The sequence below is a fragment of the Pogona vitticeps genome, chromosome 3 (genome assembly GCF_051106095.1).
Source record: "Pogona vitticeps strain Pit_001003342236 chromosome 3, PviZW2.1, whole genome shotgun sequence".
NCBI lineage: Eukaryota > Metazoa > Chordata > Lepidosauria > Squamata > Agamidae > Pogona > Pogona vitticeps.
Genome location: NC_135785.1, coordinates 183,587,061 through 183,609,942, shown reverse-complemented (window position 1 = coordinate 183,609,942; position 22,882 = coordinate 183,587,061). Strand labels below are relative to the sequence as shown.

Here is a 22,882-nt window from a genome sequence, read left to right as displayed (position 1 = left end):
GGCCACTAAAAATATACTGCAGAGGTACCTGGGAAAGCAGGTTAAGGATGAAATTTAAAATATTGTCAGTAAGCACTTGCATGTCATTTCTTTCACATGTGCCATACAACCATATGGAAAGAGGCCATGGAACTAATCTTCATTAATTAAATTAGTGTTATATAATATTAACTAGGTTCTATCTTCGGACGTAAGCAAGGTCCTCCTTTTCTTTCTTCACACTGAAAAGTGTGGCCTTTCTTCCCTCATATTTCTGTACACAAGCCCTAGTCAGTTCCTTCAACATTTTGCTTATCTGATCTTTCTTTTGAAAAACCCATACTCTTTCCAGCATTTTTTTTAAAAAAATGTGATATGTTCTGCCAAGGAATGTAAAAACATGCAAATCTGTGCATGTAACACTTTGGTCTAAGTGTCTGCAGAATATTGAGATTTGACTTAGCTGAGTGTTGCGTGGAAAAAGAAGAGGAAACAATTTCAAAGGACTGATATGCAGAGTTTCATAGAGCAAGAGCAACAGTAGCCCTCTAGATATTATTTGGCTGCAACTCCCATCAGACCTCATCCAGCGGTGACAGCTGATGGGAGTTGTAATCTAATAATTTTGGGGGGCACAAGTTGTCCACTTTTGCTTTAGAGGAAAGAAGCTAAAGAAAGCTAAAAATTGGCCTTTTTAAAGCAAAATATAAACTCCTAACCTTTGAATATTGTCTGTGAACATGATTAGATTCCTCTTACGACAGAAAAATAACTTGTTTTCCTCACAAAAATAAATGATATTTCAAATAGGTTTTTACCACAGCTAGGAAGTGCAAACTATTGACTAAAATAGTAATTATATTTCATAGGTTTCTGAGAAACTTCTTGTATGCATTCAGCCATAATGAGAGAGACAATGGGGGGGGGGGGCTTCTTGTGTGTGTGTGTGTGTGTGTGTGTGTGTGTGTGTGTGAGAGAGAGAGAGAGAGAGGGGGGGGGGAGAAGGAGAGGGAGAGGGAGAGGGAGAGAGAGAGAGGCTTCCTTCCCAGCAGAAGACAGTTTTGATTCCTGCTGGGCAATTTCAAGGAAGCTGTTTTCAGTAGAAAGGTTAGCAGTAACCAGCATTTCAAACCATTTTGTGCCTATGTTTTCTCAGGAAATAAGAGAAATATGGGAGGTTATATCTGTGTATGAAATGTAGCATTTTGTGTTCTCCAATGTATTGAGGAAGATTCCCTCCCTTCTGGGGCAGGATTTTGGCAAAGAATTTGGTTGCAACCAAGCTTCCCTGAGTTCTGCTTTGCAGCCATTTTTCTGTCCTCATCTACTTCAGCATCAACTCCACTTCCGACATATTTTGGCATATGTTGGCATGTTGTCTTCTAAGTTGGTAACAAAGCTGTATTGTGGCTGGAGGAATTCAAGGTTTGAATGAATATATAAGTTAGTGTAGAGTCGGTAAAATGTTATATTCTCCTTGGTGGGAGTGAAAGGCCAAATTTTAGCATTTGCCATAAAATGCTATCAACCCCTTAGATGAACAGCAGCTGAGGATCCCATGTTAATCACTGGCCAAAGATTTTGTTGGCTAGTCCAGTCTGTTTGTAGAACTTGATTCCTTGTCCACATTACCCTGGTTGGCTGTGCTGAAAGTCACAAAGACATCAGAAGTCACAACTGACACAATTTCATGTCTGCCCAGTTCATTAGAGAGGAGCATCTCTGTTAAAGCCTTGAGTAGGCCATGTTCCCCTGACACTCTTGAGCCATAAGGTCCAGCAAGCGCTCTATTACTGGGAAGCTCCCATCAGCCCAGCCACATTTTACTGGAACGTTTATAGCCACAGGTGCAATGCAAATGGGTTTGTTTTTTTTTAGCCAGCAAAAGGCAGACAGCCAGAATGGCTTTGTGGCCCAAAGTATAGAGGTTCTCTGATAAAACTACACATTTTATTATATTGCCATCCCATGTCTGATGTTACCATTGAGGTCACACTTTGTTCTTTTGCCCATTGTTCAACTCTGTACAGTGGTGCCTCGCAAGACAAATGCCTTGCAGGGAAAAAAACTCGCAAGACAAATGGTTTTGGCAATGGGGTTGATAACAAATGTTCCTATGGCCGTGCTTTGGAAGATGAATGTTTTCCATTTTTTGTTCCTGCCTCATGTTTGCTGATTTTTAAATGTTTTTCTATGATGTTTAAAAAGTTAACGTTTTTTGCTTGATGAAATTTTTAAATCATCTGCACAATATGCATGGCTTTAAAGAGCATTTAATAAACCCTTTGTAAACCAAATTTGACTTTGTTCTGACTTTTTTTGCCCATAGGAATGCATTAATTAGATTTCAATGCATTCCTATGGGAAAACACGTTTCACAAGATGAATTTTTCGCAAGACAACATTAACCGCGGAACAAATTACGTTATTCTTGCGAGGCACCACTGTATATTAATTAAAGATGCTGTATTTTGGCATGGCAAAATCTGACTTCTCCTATTATTCCTTCTCAGAATAAAACTCATGCAGTATGTTATCTACGGAATTGCATCCTTTTTTTTCTTGTACGGAATCATCCTGTTGGCGGAGGGCTTTTATACAACAAGTGCGGTGAAGGAGTTGCATGGTGAATTCAAGACAACTATCTGTGGTCGTTGCATCAGTGGAATGGTGAGTGTGATACAGTAGTATGAATTAGTATCCCTTCCAGTCAACATTAGCAGATCTCTTGTGTCTCCAAAGACTTAACAAATAATACATCAAGTTCAGATGCCAGTAGCTTTTCTGTAAGAAAAAAAAGTAGCATTCTGCAGGAACCATCTTTCAGACCATTTTCCTGATGCACCATTAGGTATACTCAGATAGTCACTTTGTCAGGTATAAGATACAATACAGGACCAGTGTATGAGGTCTCGTTAATGGTAGCTGGGTTTTATATGGATGCCATTATAAAGTGGTAGGAAAGGTTGCTGGTCATTATAGCCTGTTAGTTTGGTCCTAGTATCCAGTGTCCTGGTATCCTAGTATCTACAATGAGACTCCCTATGTAGCAAGCAAATGGGCTCAGTTCAGTCAGCTTTAAGACATTAATATGCATAGACATTGTCCTGCACTGCTGAAGGAATTCAGCCCTTTGTTCTGCTCTTAAGATGAGAACTATGCAACTCACATAAATATCAGCTAATACTTACTAATGCAAACATGCGGAACTGCTGTCTGTCATTGCATGACATCTTGTCACATATCAGTCAGTTTTTCAGCTTTGGAGCCCAGGTTCTGGAAGGCAAGCTCTTTCCTGCTTTACATATATGAGGATTGCATGAACAGACAGCAAGATCTCCTGAGCATCATTAGACTGTAATACAGTATGTAACTGGTAAATAGTTCCCCCCTTTCCCTTGACCCCAAATCCTGCAGTTTTCCCAGTTTCTCTGCCCCCCCCCCAATGTTTGCATGCCTTTCATGCTACTCCCAGCACTGCAATCTGCTTCATGGACAGACCATCTGCCACAGCTCTGTTCTTGTCTTCTTCCCCTCGAAGGCATTGTTATTTCATAACCCCTGGATACTCTTCTTGCTCCCTTGAGTAGCTTTCTGTAACATCTGAACTGAGAGAGATAATGCGATCATTGCCATAATGAACTGAGTCCCGTCTTCCAGGTACGTATCTGCTTATCTTTGCAGTAATCTTATACCTGGTCCGCCTGGGCAAGACAGCAAGTGGTCATCTCAGAATTATCTCACACGCTCACTTTTAATGTACCACATCCCTCCAGGCTAAAGGAAACAGGGAATGGTAGAAACCAAGAACAGGAAAAAAATTGGATTCTGTTACTATTTTCTGAAAGACAGGCTGATTCAGCTGTCTGTATGCAGGTTGTTATGCTTAGAGTTATCTCAGAACAGAAACAGATGAGATGTGAGTTTGAAATTACAGGATGATCAATCATTATCCATCCAAATACAAGTTTTCCAGAGTTTCTGCTGTATGTAATCAACTTTCAAATGAATCCCTTGCTTATCTTCTAATGTCAAGTCACCTAATAAAAGGTAGGCTCATCTACAACCTCTAAAGCGACAACATTTTGTAGTAGAAGAAATAAATATCCTCTTATTCTTTAGGGATCTGGCTGGATAGCTCGGTGTCTGACATATCGGGTAGCAGAGCTAGAGCTTGGGGGTTTGGTTCCCTATCTGGCATCCTAAGAAAAGAACCAGCCTGTGCAGCCTTGAGCAAGCTGCTTGGTCCCACTCTCTGACACCACGGCACTCTCAGAAGCAGGGGATGGTAAACCTAAGTACTCTGTACCTAGAAAACCTTGGAAAGAATCACCATAACTCAGAACTGAGTTGATTGCATGCTGTTGTTACATTTTTAGGGTGCTCCACTTCTAACTGTGAACTTTGCATCTCATCTGTTGGTGCCGTCCGTTTAAAATTTAGGATCTAGTGCTGTTGAAGTAAAAAAAAAGTATAATCCCTCTTAGTCTCCAATATAATCCAAACATTTAAAAGTGTAGACTTAAAACAAGTTCAAGACCTAAAGTATCTCCTTTTTCTTAGAAGACATTATTTCTGAAAGAAAAAAGTTACTACAGATTATTCTTGCTAGATGAAGGGTCTCTGTAAATGTTTGCACACTTAGGTATAGTATGTTAGTATAAATTGTTCCAAAACCAGTGAGTTGTAAACAACATTGTCAAAACGTTGATGTGAGATATGCCATATTCTTTAAGGAGCAAAAAGGATCTAAAAGACTCTATATGCTAATAAGAAATAATTTAAAATTAAAATGCTGATCAAATCCTAGGGCACTTATGTAATACACCATGTTGTGTTAAACAAATAACATATAGCTTGGTGCCTTAATTTGCTTACTTTGGAGACAGCACACATCTGGACTGCTATCATTTTAAGCAGGAGGAGATTAAGCTTCTCCCCAAATGATATTTGCTTTAAAAATTGTGCTTCATATGGTGGCTAAAAAAAGAGGCAATGCTACTTAATTAAAAAAACAGCATTCATGTGTGCATTAAAGCAAAAACAAAACATCTCTATAAGAGCAGTTACAATCTTAATTGCAATGACTGTACAGATAGAAGTTGGTTTATCCTGTGCCTCGTTAACAAGTCATCTCTTTAGATGTGTTTAAAAACCTATCTGTATTCTGACATATGTACAGGCAAACAATCCTTTAAACCTTAGCAGTATTGCATTTTAGCAGATTTGTTCCTCACACTCAAACTGGCTTTCTTTCTCTGGGGAATTTTATTAACGCCCACAAGAATTCAATTGGAGTTGACCTGGATAGGAAAACTAGGCTGCAGTTGAATGGAGCCTGACATACACCAAGGTTTCAGGGGCATTACTGGTGGCCAAGGCTATGCAGGTTAGGATTCCTGTGGCTTCTGGGAACAAGGAGGGGCAGAAAGATAACTAAAAGGCTGGGGGAAGTCACACAGCTGTTTTTGTCTCTATGCCCAGAAACAATGGAGCAGGTAGCTCATCTGTTGGTGACTATGGGAAAGGGGGAAGGATAACTGAGACTGTTATGGCGAGCACAACTGGCTGGATGGCTCAGTGGGTGAGGTGTCTGGCTTGTAGGCATGCCTCTATCCTCCTCACCTTTTTAGCTCTGCATGCAGGTGAAGACCTCAACAGGATGACAACTTTGCCATTGATAGGTGAGCAGAGCCATGTGCCGATTTCATTTGCTCGTACCAGTCTCTTAATTCACTGGCTGCTGCTTATCCGGATCTCCTTAACTTGGAGGAGGGGGAGAAAGGGACTTCTTTTGCCTGCCTGTCTGTCATTGCTTTCCTAAGTAAGCAATTCTGCTCTGGCAGTTTAAAATCTGCCTTTCAGGGGCACTGCCAATCTGATTTAATTTTAAACATTCATAGGAAAATCTGGTGCATTGTATATGCTAATATTTCAATACATTCATGGAGTTTCCAAGTCTGCAATTGACACTAAGTCCTCTTAAGGAACAAGACTCTCCTTAAGAAATCCTCCTTGATTAAAACTGTTGAGAAAGTCAGACCATTTTGGGCAGAGATTCAAAATGAGCTGTTATTGTCATTTTGATGCATCCACACAGCATCTGTGGAATGAAAAGTCCAGACTCCATACATGGTATGTGGAGGCTGTGCAACCATCTTGTTTTTTAGATTTTAGAATCACAGATGAGGTAACCATTTCCTGAAGGACTGGGCTGAAAATAGGAGCTCTCTGTGTGTGAAATGTGCTTCTATCTGCCCTTCACAGTTTGTCTTCCTCACCTATATCCTTGGAGTGGCCTGGCTTGGAGTCTTTGGTTTCTCTGCCGTACCGGTCTTTATGTTCTATAACATATGGTCAACTTGTGAAGTCATCAGATCACTCCCAGCAAATATGACAGCTTCAGCGGACCAAATCTGTGTGGATATCAGGCAATACGGTACTTATTTTTAATCCTGATTAAATGCTTTATCCTCTTTCCTTGTTCCTATCTTCAAGAGGGTTGTCTTACCCTTATGAGATGAACTGAAAAGCAACCAAGTGTAGAGTCTCTGAACATGTCATTACTTTTTCAATTAATGCAGATTACATTGACCTCTTTCCAAATGCATTCAGTTTAACTGTATTTGGCAAGTCATTTATCTAAAGTGATTTTGTGGCTGTTATCCGCCTTACGATATCAGGCTTAATAATAAAACAATCAGCAATATAAACTGCTTAGGCAGGCCTGACCCCCATCTCCAAATAGCTAGAAAGCATCTCAGGCTTATTTCCTGAATTGAAATCTGTAGTTGTATATCAGAAGAGTCTTAATGTTTTATAACAGTGTGAACTATACAAGTAGTTCTGCAAACCAGCCTTCTTTCTTAGTTCATTCTGCAATGGATGTGCATGCTAGGTGGACAGTAACGTAGACTTTAAACTTTGGCTAGAAATGAGAGAAGAGTCATTTAGGTTTTTATTTTCGAGAGTCATACATATTGGGATCAGGTATGTACACACACACTGATCTTTGTACTTCCAGTTCTGGTATCAGCAGCTGTAATCTGATATAATCTGGTGAGGGACTGAGATTAAGTGTGTTTTGGGAAGTAAGTTAGGGGATGTGATCATGTCCTAGACCGATGAATATTAAATATTAGATTAGTGGAACACATGACCCGTCTCTTGATTCTGGGAAGTCCCAGGTAGACTCCAGTTGATTTTAACTCTTTTATGGTCCTATGTTCCCTTGCTAAGCTTCTCTGTATCTCTTCCTTCAGTTATAAGGACAGGATATGCCATTATCTTTTTAAATGGAAATTTTACAGGGTGTTCTTTTTTGTTATAATAGGGTGTTGTTTTTCTTTGGATGGGATGCTGAAAGGCAGAGAAACAGAAATGAGCACTCCACTGTGGACGGGCATGTGTTAAACCTCTTTAGGACAAGGATGATGAAATGATATTTCACTATCATACACGTGTTTTGAGAAATTATCCTTAGTGCATGCATATATGCACAGCTAGTTGCTCAAACAAATAGAGCAAACATTTGATACACAAAGTCCTAAACTCTCTTTTTTCCAGTGCGCTTGGGGGAGGGGGAGGCATAGGCTATAAACACTAGTCCAAGTGAATGGTTGGCAGGTGTTGCAAGAGTGAAGATCCCCTTACATATCGACTGCAGAAATGAACAAATAGGATTTGCAAAAATGCGTTGCACTATGTAAGTGCTCCCTTTCCGAATAGTCAGACATTGGACTCCTCGAGGATACTGTATTCCATTCCCACAATAAAATGTAAAATTAGCTACAGAGACTTGGGAGAATGAGGATAAGACAGTCACTTTTCCATATAGAAAACTGTACGTAAGTGCTTTCATTCAGTCTTCCCTTAAATAGGTATGATATCACATCACAGATTCCAATTAAAACAGCATACCAAAATCTACACAAACCAGCCTTATGCACAGCAGCTTTTATGCTAGGTTGAGAATGTCAACTAGATCATGTAACATTATCCAGAGAAGTGTGTCTCTCTGAAGTATCTAGAATGTTAAATCTATGTTAATCAGGTCTATCTTGGCAGTTCCATTTGCTACCAAATATTAGTTTTGTGTTGGTTGTGCATTTTATGACTGGTAACCTTTGATTAAATGAAAGAAAAGAGGGTACTTGTGTGAGCTCACCAGAAGTGGTGGAATTCATAACACACCTATGAACCTCTGATAGGTAGAGCAGGGGAGAACAAATTCTGGATTACTTGCATGTATGTTAGTATCATCGTGTTGCCCCCCATCTAATATCCATGGTGGAGGGTTTTAGCAGATGAAAATGTTACGTTCCAGTACACTGTGTCGTTTGGTGTCACATCATGCTGTGCTTCCACAGGAATGAAGTGAAGGAAGAGCAAGGAAGGAAGAAATGTCACAGATGGTAGAGATCTGATAGGCAGTGGGCCAAAGGCAAAGAGAGCAAGGAGTTCATAGAAGTAAGAAGATAAATCTTTGCAAGGCCATTGCATTTGGCTGCAGTTACCACTTCAGCACTATTAAGGAAAATCCTGAAAAGTTACAGAGATTGCTGTTAGCAGTCACTTCACGCAACCCATAGAGGCAGTAATCACTGCATACAACAGTGTCCGCAGTGACTAAAACAACCGTTTGTTTGCCATATGGGAATCCTAGATATGAGAACATTGCTTGGCAAAAGACTCTCTTCTGGATGAAGGAAGAGAACACAGATAAAATGATTTTGTACTTGATAACGCCAACACCAGATTGAACTGGTCAATGTGTGGGTGTACACTAAAGGAACAGAACTTGCATGTAGGTGGGGAAGGGAAGTGGATTTCAGGAAAAGAGAATGATGTCAGCAACCAGCATTATGTTTTCTTTGCTATTTTGACTTCAGGAATCATCCCATGGAATGCTATACCTGGGAAGGCATGTGGGTCAACCTTAGCAGATATGTGCAACACACCTGAGGTAAAAGAGGCTATAATTTCCCGTGCTTTCTTCCACATCTTGACAGCTGGGTTTAAACACACCTTTCAGTCTGCTAAATACTTCATTTCCTAAAAGGAATAATGACAGCTAATCATCCAAAATGAATGACAAGAGTGTTCTGAAGACATCTGTTGTTGTTACGCCAAGCTGCTCTATGAATAGCCAGTTGAGAGAGAACAGTGAAACTTTTCTTATAGAGGTGAAGAATGTAACAGAGCAGGAAGGATGGATTCCCCGAGCATTGAAACTTATATCAGGTTTACATAACAGACAAGAATATGGGGAATAACAGGAACACTTTCTACAGATATGGAGCACCATAGGGTATGCCAATTCTGTGAATGGGTTAAAAACAAATAAGTTAATAAAATTGACAAAGTTGACTTGAGTAATGAGCAGCTGCAAATGCAGTGCTCTCAAAATACCTATCTCATTTTATGTAAAAGTGATCTAGATCTCAGCATTTCTCACAGATCACTTTTTAAAAGCTGAGTTTATGTAACTGCCAGTTGCACAAGCATCTACTCCAGGCAAATTGGGCATTTCGGTCTGAGTCACTTCACTTGAATGGTGCTTGTAAGTTATTTGCCAACTAAAGTCACTTGGGTGACAACTTTACAACAGAAAATCTGTATTTCATTTTTCCATGCGAATATAGGTAGTAAACAATTTTTTTCATAGCCATCTCTAAATGTCAGATTGAGAGGCCCTTGAAGGACCTCTTCCTGATCTTGAGTTCAGGCGTGAGAAGACAGTGGTGGGATCTACACTAAGAGATACTTAGGTCCCAAGCTGTGCAGCATTGTATAGATCAACACTCGCAGTTTGAATTGGATTCAGAAACAGACTGGGAACCAGAGAAGGAGGGAAAAAAACTTCTGGTATAAGAAGTTCATAATGCATGTTCTCATTTAAGATTCCTACCCTTATGTTCTATGTTGGGTGAAGTTTCCAGACCATCTTCAGGGGCAACTCTGTATGTAACATGTTACAAAACAGCAAGTGGGAGTTAATGAAACCTTAGTGTATTTGTATCCAGAAAGGAGTGGGGCCAAACTATAACATGGAGAGCAGCCACCTTCAGAAGAGGGCCTCCATTTTTATTTTTATTTTAAAGAAGAGCATCAACTAACAGTGCCTCTGTACTGTCTGGATTGAACATGTTAGTTTTTGCCCAGCACATTACTATAGCCGAATGCTTGTAGGCGGACAATTTCTATGACATTTCACACTTTCACTGCAACCTACATTTGAACCCATAGGCCTTTTTCACCAGATTATTCATAAATATGTTCAGGTCCATGCAAAAGGCTGCAGACAAAATATATGTCACAGAAATCCTCTCCTTAGGTTATACATGCCAAAGTTGCTGGGTTTTTTAAGCTAGCATGTAAAACACTTTAGTGGTGAAGGTGCTCATGCAAGTGCTGTCCTAGGGGCCAAAGTGCATTTGTATCACTGAGTATTTGAAATGACAAGTTTCCACTTTATTGTTCTAGTTCTATTTGTCTTACCACCTATTCATTGTGGCCTGTGCCGGAGCTGGTGCTACTGTCATAGCACTGGTGAGTACTACCATCTGCTCTCTCTTCTGAAATAACAATATATCCCCTTTGCAGGTGTAACTGTTCACATACTGTTTAACGTAAACTAAGTAACACTTTTTGTGTTTGTTGGCACCTGGATGTAGTTTTCTCAGGAGATTCCAAATAGCAGGCAAGTGCGTACATTTCCCAATAAAGCTTTGCACCAGAGCAAGCTTTGTAATAGTCGTTTGCTGTTTTATTTAACTCCATCCTATTGCATGGCCAATTTATGGCAATTTTTGATAGAAATATATTGGCATTAGTAGTGTCTTGAATGTCCCAATGTTAGTATGCTGCAGAATTTTCCCATCTTTGGAAATAGAATTAAAACTCCTGTGTTTCCTTCCTTCAAGTCTTTTGGGAGTATGATTTTTTTTGTCAAGATGTCAGCAAATGTATGTAGAAAGTTAATATATGTATATATTTAAAAGTAAAACTTAAAATAAATTAGCTTATATAAACTGAAAAACTGTTTACATCAACCAGCTTTTAATTTTTTGACAGCCAAATTCAGGGGAAGTAATGACTTACCCATGTCCTTTCGCCTGCAGCAACCAGGCCTCCTTATAATAGTTTAGGTTAAACAGAGCTATAACTATTTTCACCAAAGCTCTGACTGAAACCCTTGCCTGACACTATATGTTTGGATTCTCACACACACACACACACATGCACACACACGCAACCTGCCCAAAAAGGCTTGAAGAATTTCTTGTCTCTTATATGCTCTATTTTGTTCTCTTCCACCAGCTGATCTACATGATGGCTACCACATATAACTATGCTGTTTTGAAGTTTAAGAGTCGGGAAGATTGCTGCACTAAATTCTAAATTGCATAAGCCCAGTAAAGAGCTGCACTGTGTAGCTTGAAATACCACTGACACCCTAGACTAAGAGTCTAGTTCTTTTGACGTTTGTTCCAATAAATTGTAAATAGCTTCAGTAAGCATCTTTGAGCATTTTAGATTAATACAAACCATGTCTTGTATATGAATGACAATGTGGGTGAGATCTGGCTATATTCTATACTTATGAGGGGATCCGGTTATTTTAAGTGATGTTGTAAATCATCCTTCTAAAGAAAGGACGGCTTTTGTTTAGCATCAAGCTATTTTTTCTAACCACCAACTCTGAAACAATTACTGGGTCAATTAAGAGCCTGTAATAAGTTATTTTTTCTCTGCTATTCACTAATCATAAAAAAATAAAGTATCTGTTCTACAATAGATAACAACACAAAATACAAGCCTGATTCTTGATTAACTGCCAATGTCTAGACTGTCACGCAAGTGCTGTTCTCAAATACCACACATTCGCCTCATCTCTAGTGTATTAAATAAAAACATTCTCTATTTTCACAGCCAGTTCATCAGCAAAGATCCTCAAATGGGGCTTTTACTGGTCAAACTGGCTGAGACACAACTCAGTGAGGATCGTGGAAGAATAGCCTTTTCAGTAGCGGAAAGTTTGTATCAAAGCAAAATATTAGATTATTTTCGACACTCTGAAACAAAGCCTGTAGTTTTCTAGTAAGACATGATGGAGGACATGTTCACATTGCTTGTCTTGGGTCTGTGAGAAAGGGCTGGCATCCACGTCCGTGGCCCAGGCTATGGTCTAGTCACTAGTTTCTAACTGGTCAACTCCCAAAGTGCATGTACTGGCCATTTGGCAAACAAAGCAAACACTCACATGGCACATTATTTTTGCCCCAGTAAACACTGTGGAAAGTAGGGAAGAAATTACTATGCAAATTTCCTTAACTCAGATGGGTGGGAGATGCACAGGAGAATGCTACCCCGAATTACCTTTTGAGCTGCCCTTCTAGGCTTCAGCATGTTCACTTGCAAAATATATTTTCAGAGCTATTCAGTTCTTTTTCTGTTGCATTAACTGCTTTTGTTCCTACTTCCTACTAACTTTTGCTGGCTTCTAGACTGAAGCATGCAAAACTCTAGACAGCTTTAGAAAGAAGCTTTTCTGTCTACTTTAATGATTAATTATGTAGAATAACTTTTTATTAATCTTACTAGCTGCCTGCTTTGCCTCTTTGACATGCTCACTAGCCATCATGCTCACCCTTCTCTTCCAGATCCACTTCCTCATGATACTGTCCTCTAACTGGGCCTACTTAAAGGATGCAAGCAAAATGCAGGCTTACCAGGATATCAAAGCAAAAGAAGAACAGGAACTTCAGGATATCCAGTCTCGGTCCAAAGAGCAACTCAATTCTTACACATAAATGTTTGCCAGAGTCCTTTTTTCAGAAGAATTTTGTAGCTCTGACAAATCATCAAAGAGATGTTCTGCAGACCAGATGTATGTTCAAAGAAATACAGAATTTAAAAAAAACAAAACACTTCACATTCATGCTCCTGGGCCATGTTCATAGGGAAAACTTCCAGTGGATATCCTTTATTCTTTTTAAGCACTGAGTTGGGAGGGGGAGGGGGAGAGCAGGGTCCTTATTCTAGGCCACTTTGGGGGGGGGGGGGAACCAAGTTACCAAGCATGACATCTTCATGGATACTCTTGGTAATGATACAAGAATCAATGAAGGAGCATGCTCCTTCACAAACTGGATACCACCGTTTGTATCCTAACCTGCAACAAGAAGATTTTTAAAGGCTGTATATAATACACAGGTGTAAGTAACCAAGACTCTAGTACTTTACTAGATAGCTGTTCCTTTTCTTCTCAATACTGATAGTTGTACTTAATTGATACAATTTCAGGAAGTTACAAATTGGCTTCTTCAGTCTCTGTCAAAATTGAAACTGGATTTTGTGGACTAAATGCCAGCAGTGTTGGTTTCTGAGCCGCTCCCTTTTCAACAATGCTATAATGAGCCACTGTTTGTTGTACTGCACTTATTGGAGTAAGCTGGGTGCTATTGACCCAAGGATTTTTTTTTTTAATTTTAAAGTTTGATGGAATGTAGATGGATGCTTGAATCAGGACAATGGTCTCCTCCTCAGAAAATAAATGTCAGCTTTGCCTTAATGTTTATTTTCTATAAATGTCTTAAGCATTTATACAGTAGTAGGAGATCATAATTCTGTCTGTATTTTATCAAAGTGGACAGTGTTACCTTGTGGAAATGACAGTAATTTAACTGTTTCAAGTGAGCTGATGAGAATTTCTTTAAAAAAATTAAAAATCCATAGCCATACAGAGCACACAGCTCAGCTACCCATGTCAATTTTGGTGCTCAATACATTTATAGATGATACCTACACATTCTCTTACAAGAAACTTGGTGTTCAGTAAAATATTGGGTGCCATTTTAAAACTGCCACAAAATCTGCCTTCTAGCATTTTCAGAAACATTCAGTGCTAGCTTGAGTACTAGTGATGGTATCTTTGGTGTGCTATTTTTTAAAAAAATATAAATGTTGGAGAAAATAAAGTACATCAGTGAGTTTTAAATCAGTAAAGAGTCAAGTCATACATCCATGTTTTGAATGTTTGCTGAATATTAAAATGCTCCTTTATACCATGCAGATGTGTATAGAGATAAAAGTACGCATTTCTTTTAAGAGGTTAAAAGAAAATAATATTAATGTGGAAAATAATTCAGGTATTACCTTGCATTCAAGTTTGTTACTTGCCTAATTTGACGTTTTCTTTTTAAAGAGGCAAAATCTATATAGAGCAGATAAAAATAGCTTAGTGTTTGTTTTTACCTGTTGCATGAAGGAAACAAATTTCTACAGCAATGCAGGTGATGTTCTTTCTAGTCCAGTGTTTGCATAAAGGTAACAGACAGTGTCTTAAAGCCTAATTCTTTTCTAATTCTCTGTAGCTATTACTGGGAGTTTTTTGAAGTTTTGTTTAAGTAGTCTAATATTTTTTATGTAAAGAGCATTCAATTTTGCTATGTATAAATTTTTGTAACCTAACCGTGAATCAATATTTTCTATCAGTGCCAAGGGCTTCCTGTAGTTATATCCGAGTGTTACAATAAATATTTGTAGATAATAGTACCAATATCTGTGTATGTTTATTTTGAGAATCTTTTCAGAGAAACAATTACAAATGTATATTCCTTCTTGTGATTGGTTGACAAATAGAAGCTTTGGTAAAGTGTGAGAATCAGTATAAATAGGGATATAGTCTTTCTTGCATCTACAGTATGTCTGGACACAAATATATACATTGGATTACCATGTGTGATACTTCTGTCTCCAGCACATGGGCAGTCCAGACTCTGTCTGACATCTAAATGTGTGTGTGGATCTCCCAAAATCTCTTTAACTGTAACATTTTCTACTATGAGAAGAACAAACAACAGGCTTATATGCTATTGTCAAGCTGTCATGCTTTGTAACAGACCAGGTTTCTATCGAAAGAAATTCCAAAATGGTGACAGTCTATAGAAAATCTAAATGGTTTTCCCTCCCTTGCACAAAAGGAGGGGATAAATTCAAGGTTAGTGAATATCACAGGTCCTTAGCTGCCCATTTGCAAGGTCCTGTTATCAACAACTTGTTTTGTGACAGAACCCTGTTTGCTACAGAATAAAATTGTGTTTTATAAGACCTTCTGGCTCAAATCCAGTTTGTGTAAATTACACCACATAAGATGTGACACCACCAACAGCACCCAAGACAATTTTTCAGAAATTAAGCATTTCCTATTTTTGCCCTGAGGTACCTTTGGCTCCCGTATAATCCCTTCCATTACTGGGAACTCATGGGGGCTGCAGTATGGGTGGGGTGAGTCTTTAACTGCCCCAAATTGTTGCCATTGGGATGACTAACATGGCATACCATAACTTAACATTATATCACACAAGTTATCTGTTTTATACATGATAGGTAAATTACCTCCGAGTATCATATTTTAAGAAGTTTCAATTCTTTTTATTTCCCTAACACATCTCCCTTCTACAACAAATGAGTAATATGATTCATTTATTTTTAATTCAGTATTAGCACCAGGCTGCTCTTTGCTGCTTCATAAACAAGAGAAACAATTAAAAACTTGGAGAAATACTGAAGTGTGGGAAGTTGTCTTCTAGTTTTCCATTTATTGAAAGGCACAATTATTTACTGTCAGATATTTCCAAGGTTAGACATACTCTCTTGCAAACTGCTTCAAGAAGAAAGATCAGTGTGATTTCTCCATTTAAATAGTATCAAAATATTTAATAGCATGACATTATTATGAACAATGGCTTAATTTAAAAAACGAATTTGCCTGTATGAAGGAAGAAAAAATGAAACGAAAGTATTTCTACAGAAAATATTCTTATTTGTAGGTACAAATAATCAGAAGGTTTTTTCCACAAATAAGCACAGTTCAGAAAATGATTGCCATACTGGAGCTTTGAGCTACAGTAGTTATTTAACCATCTCTAACACCTGCAACATTAAGTGCTGGAACAGCATAATTTGTTCTGTCTTTAAAGTGGAGTGAGAAACTACTAATAGCTCACTAGAGCCTATTTGTTCATTAAGATGTGTTCACATATTTTTAAAAGATAAACAGCAATCTCAAATCTGATTGCTTAACGTGAACAACTGAATTTAGCTGCTGTTGCATAGGGATGGCTAACGCTGCTTGCACAACATTACAGTACTTCAACACTTATGCCAACAACTGATGATGCAGACAAATATTTTTTCTTCATAACTGTATACAGAAATATTTAAGCATTCCACAGAACCAGCCCCTTCTTTCTACACAATGGATTTTCCCCAGTGTTGGATCCATTTTTCTGACCATGTAGCATATTCACCAGAAGTCTTCATCAGGCTCTTCATGAACAGTGCCTGCAGCACTAAAGCTGGGAAAGAGAGAAGAGTGGATTTTGAAACAGGCTCCTATTCTTTTTGCTCTACAAAATCAGTGTAGACATCTGCTGTTTAGTGAGCTGTGCAATTCAACACACAACAAATAATGCCTACACTGACTTTGAAAACTGCAGCAGCTTGATGCTAATATACCACCAGGGCTATGCTAGCAAGAAGAGTTGGATGAATATTAGTTAAAGTGAAGATACTCATCATCAAATGCATTAGTTTTGCCAGATAAGAGAAAGAAGCTGATATTTATTACAATAAGTACTTTACCATTTGAAGTGCTTAATGGACAAGGACAAACCAAACAAGAAACAAAGTATGAATCAAGAACACCAACCAATAGAAAGATGCCTACCTGTCCTCCCTTTCAACATCTAGGTGTCCCTCAGACACTTCATCTTCTTTCATGGAGTTCTAGAAAGAAAAAAAAGAAGTATTAAGTGATGTAGCTTAATACCTCTCATAATAGCCTAAAGCATCTCTACAAAATACGTTTAAACAGTCTATTAGTTATTTAAAATATTCCCAAAGCACTGCACAAGTGGTGACACCGATGAGACTCTTCCATTATACATTTTCATGCATTCTACTAATGAAATAACACAAAGAAAACAAGCTCATTAAGCTGCCAGCTTGTACATAGTGACTGTGCAGAATCACCTCAGAAGGAGATAGTGGATTAAATCTATCATTAATCTTATACAGGGAAAGGCTCATGAAATCAATGAGAGCCATGGCACGTTGGACCAGCAAGTCCCATTCATTCCTACTCTAAGGAAGTTAACCACTGAATTCATCCCAGATTACAAACTCCTTCAAGGAATAAAAACAGGTAAAACCATATTTGGCTACAAAAACCAGACAAAATTATACCCTGTCCTCAGAGCGTCTCTTGAAGATCTTATTTTCTGGGCAGGATCATAACAAAACAGGGAGTCATTTCGATAGCTAAGCCTCACACCCTCTAGGGCTTTAAAATCAACATCTTGAATTGGGCCCAATAAGCCACCGGTGACCATGCAGATCTTTCAGTATCAGGATCATATGATCATATTTCAAAAGTGCCCTGCTAATGTTCAAACAGTTTTGGAACTGTTAGATTAATGGAATGCAATGGTTAATGCTGCATATTACAGTAAGAAGATATAGAAGGTAAAAAAAACTTAAGTACAGTGGTGCCTCGCATAACGTTTTTAATTGGTTCAAAAAAAAACAACCTTATGCGAAAAAAACTTTATGCGAAACACCATTTCCCATAGAGATGCATTGGAAACCGGTTAATCCGTTCCAATAGGCACGGATTGCCGTCCTTAAGTGAAAAAACCCATAGGAAACATCGTTAAACGATACAATGTATCCTCCATTGGAATGTATTGTAGCTGACTCAATAGGTTTCAATGGCTTTGCGAAGTCAATTTTTGCAAAATTAAGTGTGTCATAAAAGGGTCAAAAATGGTTTTAAATGCTTGGATTAGCTTCTGCACCCTCTAAAACGGATGCAAAAGTTAATTTGGCTTTGATCTGACTTTTCGTTAATTAATGGTGAATTTTTTTCCCCCAACTTTTGACAGCTGTCAAAATCTGACAGCTCCATTATTTCCTATGGGGGAAGAAAAAATTCACAAAAAATTAATGAAGACTCAGCAACTGTTCTAAATTCTTGGGTTCGTTAGAGGACCCCCTAAGTTGTGTGCAAACCTGATTTGGCGTTGATCTGAACTTTCGTTAATTTTTTGTAAATTGTTTTCTCCCCCATAGGAAAGCATGGAGCTGTCAGATTTTGACAGGTCCATTGGTTCCTATGGGCCAAAAAACAAAAATTCACAAAAAATTAACGAAACGTCAGATCAAAGCCAAATCAGGTTTGCACATGACTTAAGGGGTCCTCTAACGAATCCAAGCATTTAGAACCGTTTTGGACCCTTCTAAGACACTTTTTAAATTGAAAACAAAAAAAACGTTAAGCGAAGCAGGGGACCTAAAACCAAAAACGTTAAGTGAAGCATGGTCCCAAAAACGCTATGCGAAAATCGCCCATAGGGAAAAACGTTATACGAAGCACAATCTGCCTCTGAAAAAATAAACGTTAAGCGAAAAAAACGTTAAACGAAGCAAACGTTAAGCGAGGCACCACTGTAATTAGTTTCAACCCTGTTATGTCTCTCAGTCTTGGATGCTAGCACAAGCATGTGCTTATGGAGGAATTCTGTACCTAACTATAATATTAATTTTAATAATATTAAAACATCAGGGGGTTTGGCTGACACGTACTTGCACTTTGATTTTATTATATCCAAATGTTTACAATTTACATCATTATCAAATATATTAAGAAATAAATTGTTGGTTAGTTATAAAAGTAACTAGGTAATAACTTGGATTATCCACTAAATATAAACTGGCTGACCAATTAGTTTGCAATCAGTAAAGAAGAAAATGCAGGATATATACTCTTAAGTTTCCTATTTAATAAAAAGTAGACCTTCAACCCTTGAATCTTGTTCTAGCTTCCCTAACAGAGGAGAGAAAAGAGCGAAGACAACTGATGAGAATGTGTAATAAGGAATTTCAAGGCTCTCTATCTGGCTCTTACACAACACACACCTTGATCTCAAGTTCCTGCTCTCGATTCTGCTGTATTATTTTCATGTATTTCTCCAGTGGATTAGGGGTACCACTACCATCATGCTCTTTAGCCTTCAGTACATTTGTTTTTAAACTGGTTCCTTCACCATTTGGGTCTTCCTCATTGGTCTGCAATGACTCCTGAACATACTTAAGAAAAACACAGGAAGATTAGGGTTTGGGAGAATCAAAGGGAATTCTCAATTTAAACTTAGGCTACTGCTAGCAGATTCCTCCTACGACATTCATCATTTTATACTTTCACAAGGACTTTGAATTAGTATATGCAAAAAATTGTAGTAAATTAGTTGCAAGAATTATACTCATACTCAGACACAGAACAAATTGATACATTAATCAACTAGAAGAATTTAATCTGGAATAGAAAAATATTTTAATATTGCTTTTTTCCAGAACATAGCAGAAATCTTAGTTACTTATAAAATAATACCTGCATCCTTCATTCATAAGAGAACAAATTCAAGCTACTTTAAGGTACAGATTTTTATTTCTAAAAAACACATTTCCTTCCCATTACTAAGATACATGAAATAGTCCTGATTGACCATCAAAGTGGTAATTTTCACACCATTTTGTTATAAACAAGCAAATAAAAACTTGTTTTCCTAAATGTGACTTCTACCAGTTTCCGCACGCCCCATGCAAATCAGTGCTGTGCTGGAGCTGTCTAGAGGAGCTGGTACTCTGCTTCTGATCTGGTTGATTTCTTTCCTAAGGGAACTACTCCACTAGCGCAAATCCTGTCACTTTGCATAGTAAAACACACTGCAATAGACTTATTGAATCAGTGGGAATTTAGTGAGTCACCTCCTCTGTAAGTTCCATTTATTCAAATGAGACTACCTTAATTGTGACTTACTTTAGCATAGTAAGTCATAGTTAGAGTAGGCCTGTTGGAATCAATGGAAGTTAACAGAGGAGGTGACTCACTAAATCCCAATTAATTCAATAGGCCTATTCTACTGTAATTTACTATGCTAAGCAACAAGATGTTGGCTGCTGTTTGAAAAGTTATGTGACAGTAAAACCCTCAGTCCCTCAACTACTAAAAGAATGGATGGAAAATGAAAAGTGTTCCATGATGCAATAAAACTATCGACAACAGTCACCCTGAACCATGATGCTGGCTTCATGACAGACTAGGGTATAAATGTGTGCCCTGCAAGCAAAAAACCTTGTGCAATTATGCCTATGCCTCTGAAAAACTATTGTCTATTTATGGTTCCAATGGAGTACGTGGGATGCATTTCTAAAGAGACTCATTATGGATTTCTAAACTCAGTAAGAAGTAAACAAATTACCACTTCCTCATTCAATTGCCTCCCTCCTTCCTCCGTTTCCAACGCTTCTGGCTTCTCTCTCGGCCACCTTTCTTCAAGGTTCCTTTTTTCTTCTTCCCACTTTTGTTTCTTCTCTTCTTGCTGCTCTTCAGGATGACTTTGTTCCTCCAAGGTTGTTGTCTCTTCCTTACCTAATACATGCAGGGCAGCATTCAACAAGCCAATGAAGACAAGTATGGGCATGCCGCATGCACTGAATCAAATAAAGGCATATGCCATGGTAGAACAGTCGGGCCAGGACCCTATTGGTATTGGACAATATAAACTGGAAATTGTAGAACTTGGGTTCACAGCAGCTCATACATAATGCTCAAGTTGTGCAACTAGTTGTACACTCAAGTTGCACAAATTGGGTGCATGACAGAGCACTGGCAAATGCAGGAGCTGCTTGTGCAATCAATCTTACCCACTTGGTACCACACATACTTAGAACTGTAGCCTATGTGACTATTCTTTTATGACAAAGCATATTTTTAACTGCAAATAAAACACACTAGTATCAATCCTGAAAAATGCAGTATAGTTCTCCAGAGAGAAAAATCTGGCTGTGTGCTAAGAGACATGTTGTTGAAATTTTAGAAAACCACTCATGTTGAACACATTCCCTCAAGATAACACACATAAGAACAATGCTGCAGTGCTCTCTGTCACTAGTATTCACTTTCCAAGGATCCCACCAAAAGAGAATAAAGATGTCATTTCAATACGACTGTCCTTTTCTTAAGCTTGCGCTCTGTAACTACTCCTGCACTCCAGCAAAATACTGGAAAAAAACTGTCACACAGATTTTTATTACAATTATCACAATTACAAGGTAACTGGATGGCTCTGCACGAGGCATGAGGAGTAAAGAGCAGCGGGAGGAAAAGGAGTCTCATCTTCCCCTTCCTCTCCACCTGCTGCCCAAGTCCCTGACTCAAGCTCTTAGATGCTATACTCAGACACTGACATTTTGAATGCTGCCTTTTGTCCTTTGGTTTTCAACTATTAGCACACTGTTTTTGTCTGGTAAGATGACACTGATATACAGTACATTTCCTGTACATTTCTAAATTATAGGAACAGTACATACAGAGGCAGCAATGTTAGCCTATGTTAGCATGTATAACCAAATTAAACTGAAAAGCAAATTCCAGTGGCACCTTTAACACTCATTTCAGCACGAGCTTTATGAACTCAATCCAGGAAGTAGATTAGATTGTAATTCATGACACTACATACTGAAATAGATGGATAAGTCTTAAAGTTTCCACAATATTTTACTTTTTGTTTTGTTTTACACTAAGTTTTAAATGTTTTAAATAATCTGTGAAACATCAAATTTCAATGAGCTTTAAAGAAATAAAATATTTAATCTATATTTCAGTGTTCTACATTATTTCAGACACAAAATCTGCTTCCCATTACTCAAAAATGCTTCCATCTCTTATGCCAAATTAAATAGATGTATTCCAATTTCCTATTATGATTTTTGGATATTCTAAAACAATACTATGTTTTGGGTTTTAGGAAATGCAACTTCCACATGCTCTGATAAACAAGCTATCTGAAAAAAGTAATCACACATTTGAGTTGAAAACATACTTCTGTCCTGCTGTGAAATGACTGTTGCTGGCACAATGGCCGGGACATGGCTCCCACGAACATCATCCCCAGAGGGATGTGACACATCACTTTTCAGCAGTTCTGGAATGTCCTTTTGATCTAGAGAAGTACGAACAATGGCCTCATTATTTTGCAATTATCAAAGCAGGGCAAAGAAATGGACACAGTGTGGGAATGACTGGAGCTCAGAATGCCTAAGTGTAAGCCATTAATTAAGGGCTCTTCTTGGCCAACTGAACCATTACCCTAAGAATGAAGAAAATTCAAATGGGCTCTATTGCTGCTTTAATCAGAATCATGGGACAGTTTGGCTCAGAAACTAGCTTTTACAAGACATTTATTAATCAAAGAGGAAATACAGCTGCTGGTTCAGTAACTTGTTAGGTTTAAAATTCACAGAAGCTAAATTTGTGCACAGGTATAAGAGTGGCAGGGACATGGGCACATACATCAATCAACCTCATTCCATAACCTGGAAGTCACTCAGATTTCACACGAGGAACACAAAGGTCTGAAGCACAACGTGTAAGGATTTCAGCTGCATATTCTTACAGGGTACACATGATCAGAACCCCTGACTGGTATGAGCACTATAATCCTAAATCAACCCAGTGCACTTACAGACTTTCACATCCCTCATGCTGAAGATCAGAGTGACGTCTAGGTGGGTCATGAGGGCAGGTCCATATGTGTCCCACATCCCCACCATTCTTTTAGTATTTATAGCTGTGGGACCAGCTTTTGTCCTTTTCAGGAAATTGGGTGATTATGGTGATCAGCGTGTTTTTTATTGTGGGTGTATTGTTATCTGTTAATGTAATTGGGGATTTTTTATGTGTGTGCATGTGGGTCTGGTCCCTGGGTGTCTGTGTGAATTTCATTGTATGGGTATACTATGTATATGCTTACAATGACAAAAAAATTATTTGACT

At 38.3% G+C, this 22,882-nt stretch overlaps 2 protein-coding genes across 11 annotated transcripts in view; one reads left to right on the top strand and one right to left on the bottom strand.

Moving 5' to 3' along the window:
• GPM6B (glycoprotein M6B) overlaps positions 1–14,542 on the top strand; it is a 133,319-nt gene extending 118,777 nt beyond the window's left edge. For 4 of the 9 annotated variants that reach the window (XM_020786774.3, XM_072994359.2, XM_020786775.3 and 1 more), the window contains 5 exons: positions 2,493–2,649; positions 6,247–6,418; positions 8,871–8,944; positions 10,465–10,530; positions 12,645–14,542. In XM_020786774.3, the coding sequence (XP_020642433.1) occupies positions 2,493–2,649; positions 6,247–6,418; positions 8,871–8,944; positions 10,465–10,530; positions 12,645–12,794 (619 nt within the window). In that variant the 3' untranslated portion in view covers positions 12,795–14,542. Of the gene's footprint in view, positions 1–2,492; positions 2,650–6,246; positions 6,419–8,870; positions 8,945–10,464; positions 10,682–11,301 lie in introns of all 9 variants that reach the window. The other 5 variants (XM_078390386.1, XM_078390384.1, XM_078390385.1 and 2 more) reach the window with 2 other exon arrangements.
• Positions 14,543–15,564: 1,022 nt separating this feature from the next.
• Positions 15,565–22,882, bottom strand: part of OFD1 (OFD1 centriole and centriolar satellite protein) — a 33,423-nt gene continuing 26,105 nt past the window's right edge. For both annotated transcript variants that reach the window (XM_020786771.3, XM_020786770.3), the window contains exons 19-23: positions 21,930–22,049; positions 20,307–20,476; positions 18,964–19,134; positions 16,715–16,773; positions 15,565–16,343 (exon numbers count right to left, since the gene is read on the bottom strand). In XM_020786771.3, the coding sequence (XP_020642430.3) occupies positions 16,292–16,343; positions 16,715–16,773; positions 18,964–19,134; positions 20,307–20,476; positions 21,930–22,049 (572 nt within the window). In that variant the 3' untranslated portion in view covers positions 15,565–16,291. The remainder of the gene's footprint in view (positions 16,344–16,714; positions 16,774–18,963; positions 19,135–20,306; positions 20,477–21,929; positions 22,050–22,882) is intronic.